Source organism: Ylistrum balloti, unplaced genomic scaffold (genome assembly GCF_031769215.1).
Source record: "Ylistrum balloti isolate Yb309-2 unplaced genomic scaffold, AGI_CSIRO_Ybal_v1 Utg369882, whole genome shotgun sequence".
Classification (NCBI taxonomy): domain Eukaryota; kingdom Metazoa; phylum Mollusca; class Bivalvia; order Pectinida; family Pectinidae; genus Ylistrum; species Ylistrum balloti.
The window spans coordinates 923,555-937,328 of record NW_026782019.1 but is presented as its reverse complement, the minus strand read 5'-3'; the positions used below and the strand labels follow the sequence as shown (position 1 = coordinate 937,328).

The 13,774-nt window shown below is 34.1% G+C and overlaps 1 protein-coding gene across 1 annotated transcript; it reads right to left on the bottom strand.

Moving 5' to 3' along the window:
- Positions 1-612: 612 nt before the first annotated feature.
- LOC132546276 (uncharacterized) lies at positions 613-2,182 on the bottom strand. The gene is made up of 3 exons (XM_060209987.1): positions 2,152-2,182; positions 1,694-1,757; positions 613-1,600 (listed from the first exon to the last, which is right to left on the bottom strand). The coding sequence occupies exons 1-3, from the start codon at positions 2,180-2,182 to the stop codon at positions 613-615; spliced, it is 1,083 nt and encodes a 360-aa protein (XP_060065970.1).
- Between the last annotated feature and the right edge of the window lie 11,592 nt (positions 2,183-13,774).

The following is a 13,774-nucleotide window of genomic DNA, read 5'->3' as shown; positions in this document are numbered from 1 at the left end:
GTTATGATTTCGTTCTGTAAAAATTAAGTAATATTAAGCATACTTGGTATATATATATTGTTACACATACATGTGTCTGAGTGAATAAAGAAACCTTGAAACCTTGTTTTACCTGATATTTTTACCTGTGTTTTACCTGTAAAACTTCTATAGTCTAGTATAACAAGTATAGAATATATAGTATATAGTATATAAACAAGTCTTAGAAACATTTCATTACTTTTATTATTATTATTATTTATTTTTACATATATATTTATATAAACTTACATAATTTTACTCCATTTATTTTACACAAACACTATTTTCATACTATATATAAGTATGAAGCACTAGTTTCATACTTATATATTTTGTACAAACAATTTATAAACTTACATAATTTTACAAATATTTACATTCACACATTATTTTTTACGTACCTATTTTATGGCTTTTATTTGAGATAAATGAAGTTTCAAGTACTTGTAGCTATGAATACTATCTCAGTAATATACAAATATACAAATATTTCAATTTACATTCACACATGATTTTTTCACACAAACACTACAGTACTTTTATACATACATATTTCATATATGTTTATCGGTAATACACAATTAGTTACAATCACTGTTCATAAACTATCCAAGATGCAGTAACTCTGATGCAGCGTCGGCGTAGGTCATGATGTCGATTATGTTGTTCTCGTATTTCGATGTTCTGATATTTCCTGGAACGAGGTCTTTGGGTTCCTGCTGCTTGGCGTTGTAGTCTTGTGATGTCGTTGGCTGTTTGGATGTCCTTGAAAATCTGGATGATGGCATAGATATTTGAACGGGCGTGTTGCACCATTCTCTTCAGCTTCCCATGCCAGGCCTCTAAGTGGTTGGTGGTGCTGGGTCCTTCTGTCTCGTAGTGATTCCAAATTGTACGGTCTCCATCTATCCACTGGTCCACGACGTAGTCTGTAAAGGGTGTCACATCTGCTGGTAGGTCGGCGTCCTCAATGTCCTCTAATGCGTTGAACCACACATCCTCTATCTTCTGTCGGGGAACTAGGGGCAACACTGCTGCACGGCGAACAAGTCTCCTGGTGTCGTCGTTGTCTCGGTAAGGAAGTTGTAGTCCGGTAGTCTGTGCCTTTCTCCATATACACTGGGTAAAGTGAAAGAAGCAGCCCTTGATTTCGGTTCCAGGAAAGACGGTGCGGATGGCATTGTGGACGGCTGTCTCAAAGTCGACGAAGACGGTAGCTGGTGTCATTGGAAGGTGGAGGTCTGCCATAGCTGTCTTTAGTAACGTGAAGAATCTTGTGTAGATCGTCTGACTTCTTCCGGGTAAGAGGGCGTAGATTACTGGGAACATGGATCCGTCAATCTCGATGTGGATGCTGTATATTTGGTGGAAAAGGCTTGGGCAAGTGTAGAAGGTCCCGTCGCAGAAAATCCTGTCGGCAGTTGCTAGGTTGGTCAGGTTGTCTGTGGTCGCAAAGGCTAGGATCCGGGATATGTCTCCATCATCAATGAAAAGGAAGCTGTCTCCGGTAGCAGTTTTCGGTGTCACGTAGGCTGTTGAGTTCCTTTTGGTAAATGCTTGGGATGGGTCTGACCTCTTTCTGGCAACGGGTAGTGATGCTGGACATTATCTCTCTGGCAACGACGGTGGCGTGGTCTCCTGGGTGGGTGTGTTGATGTTGTCCATGTCTTACGATGATGTTGTTCCTGGTAGCGATAGTAGCTGGGCAGTTGGCGATGGTGCACCTCCAGTAAGTCCTTAATAAAAGAAAAAAAAATATAATGAGTACATTTTTGTAATCATTATTTCCATACATGTTATAAATTATTATTACCTTTAACAAATTATTTTTACAATATATATTTTACTGGGAATTTATTAATAAGTTTCAAATTGTTCACAAATTTTAAAGTGCAACATTATAAAATATTATGATATTATACATATTTTCATTACCTTTCCCCTCGAGAAAATTTTACTCTATAAATATAGCCTTGATAAGTCAAGTTTTGACCTCCTACTCTGCTTCTAACAAATCTAAAATCCAACTGAGCATTAGCCATTTGAATAGTAGCAGAAGAAAATGAGTTGTGATGTAAAGCAGGATATTTGCGAACATTTATACAATTTTGTGTCAGCTTGGATACTCACCTCTATCTGCCAAGCAGGAATAGCTTGCCATAATTAACAGTTTTTGTCGCTGCATTTCAATTAGATGAGGCATATGGTTAATTGTAATAGTATAGTGTTCACATCTTTGGATAACAGTTCACATTAGCACTATGTGATTTACAATAATTTAATTCTCTTTAATAATGTATATAATGATATTGTAATTTAAATAGATTTTAAAAATTCCAATAAATATCACGGAGGCAAACAACACTTTTCTATATAATCTTTATTTCTTTATAATTTTTAGTTTTCATTAATATTTTGTTAATTTTGAAAAAAATCTACATATACATATATATATAGCAAATTTTTATTTATTTATTACTATCTAAAATGGGTACCTGTACCGGTAGAATACAGGTAAAAAAACTCAGGTAACTTAGCCTTACTTCAAGGAAATAGACTATAATTGCCCTGGACACTTTGTTGTTTTAAAATGTTGGCGTTCAGGGAATCAGCCTCGTACATATAGACGTGGTGGTGAAAGCGCACACCGTGTTGATATCGCATGACATTTAATGTCTTACTGTTATTCTTTATGTGCAGCATGACTAGATCGATTTTTGCATTTAATAGGTTCCAAGTAAAATATTGTATTACATGATAGAAACTGTATGATTATCCTGAAGTTTATATTATATATAATTATCACAGATTGTTAAAATAATATGTGAATTAATTGGCTGTCCCTATTCCCTGGGCTCTTAGCCCGGGGGTTAAAACTGTTTAGATCCCGACCCTCTAACTAGATATGCATTTGTGGGTAATGGGGAGACAAACACGTATGACTTTAGATTTTATCCTGGGACCAGCCCTAGTCCCTGGGCTCTTAGCCCGGGGGTTAAAACTGCCAAGATCCCGACCCTGTAACTAGATATACATTTTTTGGTAGTATGGAGACAAACAAACATGGCTTCATATTTCATCCTGGAAAAGGACCTCGGAACAATATAACACATATTTCTTGTCATATCAAAAATGACCCTGGTTCCATATTCAACGTAAAAGACGGACCCAGAAACATTAAAACAGATATTCCTTTGTTATAGAACATACAAAAAGTATAAAAACTCGGTTCTACATTCAACATAAAAAAGGGATCCCAGAACGTAATAGCGCAAACTCCTTGCTATATCATAAATAATGGTCCAGGTTCTGTATTTAACATTAAAAATGGACACAAGAACATTATGACCCACATTCTTTGCTATGTATAACATTTGCATTGACAGGTGCATGGACTACATGTACATCTTACATGGTAGCATACATAAAATATGGCGATGTAATTTGAATAATGTCTATACAAGCAAACGCAATACTTTGAACCTGACTAACATCCAAAAATAGGTTTTAAGTAGTGTGACGTGGTCGTATTAAAGAAAATGGAAATCCATACTAAATATAGACACGTGTAGTGATATAGCTGTAGATCTATATAGACATCGAGAGTAGCATGTTACAAAAGCAAAGGATAAGGACAAGGAAAGGATTTTCAGTATCGAAGAGAAAAAACTATATATATTTCCTTCATCTAAATGCTTGAAAAATATCATAGTATTCCCTTCGTCACATTGATATTATAATATATCTAGTTTTAAAGTGTCTCCTTCATCACCTTTATATTGTAACATCTAAAGTTACCATAGTGTCTCCTTCATCACCTTTATATTGTAACATCTAAAGTTACCATGGTGTCTCCTTCTTCACCTCTATATCATAATATCTAAAGTTACCATAGTGCCTCATTCATCACATTTATATTCTAGTATCGAAAGTTACCATATTGTCTCCTTCGTCAATTTTATATGCAGTATTTAAAATTACCATATTGTCTCCTTCATCACATTTATATTGTAGTATCTAAAGTTATCATAGTGTCTCCTTCATCACCTTTATATTGTAGTATCTAAAATTACCATATTGTATCCTTCATCATCTTTACATTGTAGTACCTAAAGTTACCATATTGTCTCCTTCATCACCTATATATTGTAGTTCCGAACGTTACCATAGTGTCTCGTTCATCAGCTTTATATTGTGGTATCTAAAATTACCATGGTGTCTTCCTCATCACCTTTATAATGTAGTATCGAAAGTTACCATAGTGTCTCCTTCATCACCTTTATATTGCAGTATCTAAAGTTACCATAGGGTTTCTTTCATTGACTTTATATTGCAGTATCTAAAGTTACCACAGTGTCTCCTTCATCACCTTTATATTGCAGTATCTAAAGTTACCATGGTGTCCCCCTCACAACCTTTATATTGCCGTATCTAAAGTTAACACTGTCACGGTCGCATATGTAACTTCATGTATTTTATTAGTATTTTGTCGTTTTCTATGAGTAGTACGTGCCGATTGTTCAGGTAAGTTCTATAATACGAGAGAGGTTCCGAGGGGAGAATACATTTGAAACATGGCGTCAATGCAGTGATTGTTTTCGGTATGGAGTTATGTACAGTCTCCGTAGGCCACACATGTATAAGAAACACAGATAGCTGACTGTGGTGAGTATTGAAACCATATTTGAACATTGTCCAAATTTGTTGACTGGTTTTTACCTGTATTGACCTGATGATTATCGGAACTTTCCCAGATAGTGCAGTACACTCAAGCGTAACTGAGTTGTAATTGTGCATTGTGCATGTGTATATTTCGTATATGGTTGATTTAGGCGTGCTGTAAGCGTTATGCATTGGTGTTATGAGTAAAATAATAGTATAACTGCATTGTATTAATGATCTTACACCTATATTTAGCATTTGTCTAGTGTTGTTTAATATGTAATTTATCAGCAGGTATGGAGGCCCGTAGGTTGCACATGCAGGGGTTGTTTGGATATTGTAGACCACAAGACTTCTTATTTGCTATTTCGTTAAATTATATTGCTGTCTATATTGTCCTTAGTAACTACTTTATGTCCTAGATTACCTGTTTATGCTAAATAATATGTATTGTTATTAAATTCTAAACCTCAGTTTGACTAGGTTATAAAGTATGGAAGCGCTTGAGTGAAATGGGAGTATAGTAGTTTTAGTCCCAGTTGTGGTATTTTCGTCAGGAATTCTATATCTTACGTCGTGTTTTCGTCTTTTTATTATTTTACCCCTGGATTTGAGAGGGTGTAACCAGACCCGCCATTGCACGATATTGCTATGACCACGACAGAGTCATTGGCGTGTAGTTCTGTGGCGGATGTTTCCCCATCCTCCAAAGCTGTCACTCGGAGATCAGGCCAACTAAGTTGACGTATTCTACATGTATGTGTTGAAGAGATCGCTCCATATACACCGATGTGTTTGGTGTCACCAGTTGATGGTGTGTTGCCTTGTTTGAGCAATTCAGGGCTTCACTTGATTTTGCCTGGGCTAGCCGTAGTATGTGGCGTTATTTGGTTACTTGACAGACTCATGTACTCATAGCTGGCGTGTGGTAAACGATCCGGAGGAGTTCATCGAGGAAAGTTGGAGGACGGAGTGGAAATCATAGAGACACTTTATGTGTAACAGTGTGTTTAAGAGCGAGTGTGCTTGTGTGTGGGTGTGATGTAATTAGCTAATTTGTATCATATCTTTGTACATGTATGTAAATAAATGTATATATTGTAAAGAGTGTATCATCGTGTTTTCTTTGCTGAACAAATCTGTGTCGCTCGTTCCACAGTTACAAACACAGTGTCTCCTTCATCACCTTTATATTGTAGTACCTAAAGTTACCATAGTGTCTCCTTCATCACCTTTATATTGTAACATCTAAAGTTACCATGGTGTCTCGTTCATCACCTTTATATTGTAACATCTAAAGTTACCATGGTGTCTCGTTCATCACCTTTATATTGTAACATCTAAAGTTACCATAGTGTCTCGTTCATCACCTTTATATTGTAACATCTAAAGTTACCATAGTGTCTCCTTCATCACCTTTATATTGTAACATCTAAAGTTACCATAGTGTCTCATTCATCAGCTTTATATTGTAGTATCGAAAGTTACCATAGCGTCTCCTTCACCTTTATATTGTAGTATCTAAAGTTACCATAGTGTCTCATTCATCACCTTTATATTGTAACATCTAAAGTTACCATAGTGTCTCGTTCATCACCTTTATATTGTAACATCTAAAATTACCATGGTGTCTCGTTCATCACTTTTATATTGTAGTACCTAAAGTTACCAGTGTCTCCTTCATCAGCTTTATATTGTAGTATCTAAAGTTACCATGGTGTCTCGTTCATCACCTTTATATTGTAACATCTAAAGTTACCATAGTGTCTCGTTCATCACCTTTATATTGTAACATCTAAAGTTACCTTAGTGTCTCCTTCATCACCTTTATATTGTAACATCTAAAGTTACCTTAGTGTCTCCTTCATCACCTTTATATTGTAACATCTAAAGTTACCATAGTGTCTCGTTCATCACCTTTATACTGTAACATCTAAAGTTACCATAGTGTCTCCTTCATCAGCTTTATATTGTAGTATCGGAAGTTACCATAGCGTCTCCTTCTTATTTTATTCTCTTTCCTTGCTGTTGTCTGTCTCTCTGTTAATATTAATATTCTGATTTCTGTATTTGGTGGTTTAATTTGAATAATATGTTAGACCACGGGAACAGTCATGTAGTTAGTAAATCAGTATCGTTGATGGAATATTCTAATGTATATTTATCTGTAACATTTAACACGGCTAGAAACACGATATATTAATTTGCCAGGCTTGTCTTACGTTCTGTCCAAAATAAATGTCAAATTGAAAAGAGGACACTTTCCGGTCATATCACATCAAACTACAACACTCTCATTTCATTGCTATATATCTAAATTATTGTTTTTCTTCCAAAATAGCCTATGACAGCAGATTGTAGTTACACAAAAACAACACTTTAGATACCAATAACGATTTAATTCATACAGAACACGAAAAGTAATATCGCTGATTAAAAAACCCAGATACGTATACATCATTGCTATATATATACATACATCACGTGATAACAATCTTTCTCAATATACTAACATTAATAAATGATAAAAAAACCCTGAAGCAATAGTATACTATCTAATGCTTATTATTTATCACAGAAGATCACTACCAGGAATCGAGATTCTTTTAACAATAAGCCAAAACTGTAAACCATGGAAAATACGAAGTAAAATAACAAAATTGGAAATAACAAATTCATTCACTAAAAACAGTTCAACGAAATAAAATACTTTCTTTGCTACCAGTTGCAAAGCATTTTTAAAGAACAACAACGTTAAATAAGAAAATTCTGGTATACAGGTATTTCCTTTCGGATATCTTTTGCACATATTGTACATCATTCACATCAGTTAAAGACACATTTGAATATGACTTTAGAGTTACATAGAGTTGAGACTAGCAATGAATTTAACTGCACAAAACAACTCTTGAATCCATTTAGGACTCGTCAGTGATGTTAAGGGTCTAAATCTGAAGCCTTGCTTACTACGTGTGAGGATTGGATGGCATGCATCTGCAAGATCTATTGAGACAACTAGTCCAGATCCTATTAGCAAAGAATAGAAGTTCTTCAAGGTAATGGTATTTGAACTGCAAGTGCCCAAGATGATTTGTGCTATTTGAAAACAGCAAAATCTTTTTCCATGTGTGTCATCTGAACAAGTGTTAACTTGACTTACCATATAACGTTCTTCTCTTGTAACAGAAAACATGCAAGCACTGCTATGTAAGAAATGACTATTTGTCCAATGCATGTGAATATTATGGATAATGTTTTCATATTAAGTTGCAATAGCAAATTAGTGTTTCTTAACTAGAGGACTGTATTGTAAGTTATGTTGGGATTATCATGCGAAGCCATATTTTTTTTTAATTCTTCTAACTTGACATAGAAAAACTGTGTATTATTTCGGTTTCAAAATCCGAGTTTTTATCATAAAAATATCAACCTTAAATACATAGACAGCATGAATGAAAATGGGCAGGTGAGTTATCGATAATTCTAAAAACTGCAACTGAGTAGAGTGTGGGTAAGCATCGGGCATAACAACAGATGGTACAGTAAAAAATGATATAAGTTGACAAAATGCGATCTCTAGATACAATGTTTGATAAAAATAGATACTTTCTAACTATACATTACATTTACCATAAATCTGGCAACACAATTTTTGTCTGATTAAAATATTATTTAAAGATAATATCACAGCTTGTCGATGAAATATGTCAATATCGATATATATTAATGGTCATATCAACATATCTAAATACATTGATTTAATTCTCAATGAACATGAATGAATGGGAACATAAATAACATTACCTTATTTCTTATCTATTGCACAACACACTAAAAGCGTATGCGTAATATCCGACTACAAGTTTTCCCGATCAAATCGAATCACGTCAAAAACGTTCGATAAAATGCAATCCGTAAACATCCATCTAAAATATAAAACAATATCTATCAGAACATGGAAACAAACAGGTATATCTGGGATAAACTCTTTCCGGAATATTGAATTCTCAAAGTTCTATTCCGAAATTTTACCATGTAGTATCCTATTACGTGAAATAATTAAGTCATTGGAATGAAACTGCAGAAGACAAATGTTTTTCCCTTGCTTGGAAATATATACAAGTCGAAGCCATACAGAGGCACAATGTTGGTTATATCATACCTTACACCAAAAGCTGAAACATTTCCAAGTTGAAGTCAAACGCTTTGTGCAAAACATGTTTAATTGAGTATCTACTTCTTATAAACCCTGGACCTCTGTGTGATTTTTTTGTATTACGTCATCATCTTCTCTTTCTCGTGCTGCTTTAGAACAAATTTTATTCCCTTTTTGGTTATCTTGTTCCATGCCATGTATACAAGAATGGACAGCACAAAAACCAGGCAGATTACGGCTCCAACGATGACTGGTGTGCTTAATATTCCCGCAAGGAAACAGTCTAATAAAGACAAATTAAAACGTTTATTACAACAATAATCTAGGTGTAAAAAGCAGAGTCTTTTGGACTTTGTATATAAATTAATAACAATGCTAATATATAGATGATGTAACATCATGTTAATTAAATGTTATGGTTTCATTAATAAAAAGGCATGGAAATTTAACAATATACAGATGTATGTAGTTTGTGTGATGTTAGCTTAAAAGAGATTCTTTATGGCTGTGGAGATGGGGAGCTATAATAGGTAGAAATAATAACAACGCGATACTACTTTTAGTCATTGAATTAACTGAAAGGCGTAACGCATATAATTCCTATTAAATATCTGCTGTTGAATGCGTAATTAATAGCCGCCAATAAATCGCATGGCACCGGATTTAGTTTCAGCAACAATAGCCTCTATAGAAATACTTTGAAATGTGAAAGCAGGTTTAGTGTCGATAAAAGTAGGCGGAATCCAAAATGTCAAATATTTAAATGGTGATTGGAATCGATAGTGTTGTAGATATACTCACTAAAAACTTCTGCAGTTGTTTCGGTGTTCGTGCAATTGAGTGTTGCTTCCGTCTGAAAAAATATATTTGTACTCTCCGTGATACAAGATTGATTTTACGAGACGAGATCCTTGAAATACGTTTGTACGACATTAAAATATCCAATATGTATGCGATATAATTTCTGAATTACGGTGCTGTTTGTTAACCTTCAAATGAAGATGATATTTGCCACTAATAGCTCACAAGAAGATTACAATACGTATTTTCAGATAGAATTGTCTCACATACCATATCGGTTTGGATGATGGCGATATCCGCTTCCTTTGCACTGGAAATGTTGGCCGACAGCACAAGTGATGCAGGGAGGGAGTGATGGGGAAGCGATGATATCCTCTCTATGTGTGTGATATGTTTTGCTGCGACCATCGTGGCAACAACGAAGTATACAGTCACCAGGAAGCTAACAACAGTCATCTCCACCATTTTCTTGTATAATTAAAAAGTAATCGTTGTCTTATTCTAAGTATAATTCCTTATACATAATAATCCGATTTTGTGTTTTCGTTGATAATTCCGAAACAGAAACATCTGTAGGGTACACTTTATTTCTGTAACTAAGGTATACACTGATCGTGCAGGATACATTTCCAGGTGATCATGTGTTTTTAAGTATACTACTTATTCTAATTCATTGTAACGGGATATCAATATCGTCCGCCAATTCCTATTTATTATACTTAGACTAAATGACCATTGGTTATGACGTCATAAACCCAATGAAAATGACGTCAGGAACAATGACGTGACTTCAAAAAGTCGCCTTTTCGGAAATTATACCCAACAGGGCAATGAATATCATGTTTTGCTTGTTTATATTTATGTGAATGGTACGAAGAAAGTAAAACTGAGATTTATAACAGAGTGATCACTATGTATAAAAGCAAATTCCAAAACGTAGTAAGGTTAATGGGATAACAATTCCAAAACATGGTAAGGTTAATGGGATAACAATTCCAAAACATGGTAAGGTTAATGGGATAACAATTCCAAAACATGGTAAGGTTAATGGGATAACAATTCCAAAACATGGTAAGGTTAATGGGATAACAATTCCAAAACATGGTAAGGTTAATGGGATAACAATTCCAAAACGTAGTAAGGTTAATGGGATAACAATTCCAAAACGTAGTAAGGTTAATGGGATAACAATTCCAAAACGTAGTAAGGTTAATGGGATAACAATTCCAAAACGTAGTAAGGTTAATGGGATAACAATTCCAAAACATGGTAAGGTTAATGGGATAACAATTCCAAAACATGGTAAGGTTAATGGGATAACAATTCCAAAACGTAGTAAGGTTAATGGGATAACAATTCCAAAACGTAGTAAGGTTAATGGGATAACAATTCCAAAACGTAGTAAGGTTAATGGGATAACAATTCCAAAACATGGTAAGGTTAATGGGATAACAATTCCAAAACATGGTAAGGTTAATGGGATAACAATTCCAAAACATGGTAAGGTTAATGGGATAACAATTCCAAAACATGGTAAGGTTAATGGGATAACAATTCCAAAACGTAGTAAGGTTAATGGGATAACAATTCCAAAACGTAGTAAGGTTAATGGGATAACAATTCCAAAACGTAGTAAGGTTAATGGGATAACAATTCCAAAACGTAGTAAGGTTAATGGGATAACAATTCCAAAACGTAGTAAGGTTAATGGGATAACAATTCCAAAACGTAGTAAGGTTAATGGGATAACAATTCCAAAACGTAGTAAGGTTAATGGGATAACAATTCCAAAACATGGTAAGGTTAATGGGATAACAATTCCAAAACATGGTAAGGTTAATGGGATAACAATTCCAAAACGTAGTAAGGTTAATGGGATAACAATTCCAAAACGTAGTAAGGTTAATGGGATAACAATTCCAAAACGTAGTAAGGTTAATGGGATAACAATTCCAAAACATGGTAAGGTTAATGGGATAACAATTCCAAAACGTAGTAAGGTCAATGGGATAACAATTCCAAAACGTAGTAAGGTTAATGGGATAACAATTCCAAAACATGGTAAGGTTAATTGGATAACAATGTTCTTTCCCGTGACGAAATATTTTCCCTCTCGCTTATTTCGCATATTGATTATAAAGATGACGCCCATAATAGTACGAATAAACACTCGGCTGTTAATATGTTATCAATCATTTGTTTTTAAGCTTCATCACAGCTACGCTATAAAATTCCACTTTCACGCTGACATGTGTCGATTACACGGTAATAACAAACAACACTTATCGATGTGTAAGTGAGATTCGGGTAAACTGATCTAAAAGTTTATTTGATAATAGAAAAATAAAACTAACTGAAAACTATCAAATAGTATAACAAATTCTTACCTGATTCCCGCCAAATATTCCGCACCACTGAATAGCTGAAATGAATGTTTATGATGCAAGCTTCTCGTTATAGAGACGTAGAAATTTCCATGAGATAAAAATAGAACCAGGTCATAAAATTGGGAAATCCCCTTGAGAAACTAAACAAATGTAAGATACCAATTTAATATAATTGATAATAACAAAACAGTATATAATAAAATATACGTCCAGGTAAAAACGACAACATAACAGTCGATCATTGTTAAAGGAAAATTCACTTTCATTAGCGTTTTTCTCTTTTCGATATCTAAATATATAACCACTGAAAATTAACAGATGATTTAACCGGCCTGTTTCACTCATGTACAATATCTTAAGTGTAACAACCGGGATACTTATCAGACGTGGGATGGAGACAGTGTGAGTAATCAATAATTCGATTCATTTATGTGTTGTATTTGTCACAGAAAATTAGAGATAATATAACTGACTATCACAGCATAGACATATGATAGCTACAACATAGACATATAATATATAAAAAAGAATTCCTGTCTAGAAATGACTTGTACGCGATTTCTCGAATGTAATTATATATGCTCGTTCCTAATCCATGTCCCATTTTTGGAAAAAAAAGGAACACCCTTAATATGAATAATATATAGTGTATCTGTAGTCACACTTAATCTATTAAGTGGATTTGATGTTATTTGCCTGATATTATATTCACAATCATGTTTAAAAATACAGGAAACATTATTTGATTGTTTTAGGTAATCATTTCACAAATATCGGATGTCTAATGGCCTGGAGAGTGTAAAAAGTACGAAAAAGATAATCCATTCCTACAATATGGTAATTTTCTACTTAAACAGCTCATGTGTAGTTATTGTTTACGTGGCACCATAACAGCACAAAGTTTTGAATTACCCATATGTGTGGAGTACTCCTTAGGCGTAATATTATCTTATTCACAAGACAAGCATGAATGGCTTTTAATGTGTAAATAGCCAGTTCTATTATGTATGGTTTGTTGAAGACAATCAGCTGTATTAGGCTTTGTCAGACAAAGTAGAACTTCAAAGTGATACATTTCAAACACGTCTTAGTGTATCAATTTGTTTACTAGAATATGTTGTTTTTACTATTAAAAAGTCAGTTTTTCGTAATCATTTGGTCTTAGAAGTAAATTTACTATACAGAGCAACTGGTTCATATTTTTAGCTCTCGGTAAAATTTAGAATGGTAAAATCAGGAAAAGTTATGTTCATTTAATAATGTTTAAAACTATCCTGGAATTAACGGAGCAGCTGTTCAAGTTATCAGACTAAGCCTGATTCTAAATTGATTAAACTTAAGTATTACATGTATATCAGTAGCTTTTCAACCTTTTGACGAGATTATCAACACGATTCTGATTTACACTATTACTTTCTCCATATGGATTTTGCAAAATCTATTTGTGTATCATGAGCTATCAAATGTAATTACCATATTTATTGTTGTGGACACAATGCCTTTTACTTTCCATATCTCCACTTTAGGAAGTGTCCCTCGCTACAACCGTTATGAGCAACAGTACAACCCAAGCTTCATCCGAAGACATAACGAATGGTAAATACCAAATGACATGAAGTGTATCAATACATGATGTTATAAAGTTGATCAAAACATGACGTCATGAAGTTTATCAATACATGATGTTATAAAATTGATCAAAACATGACGTTATGAAGTTTATCAATACATGATGTTATAAAATTGA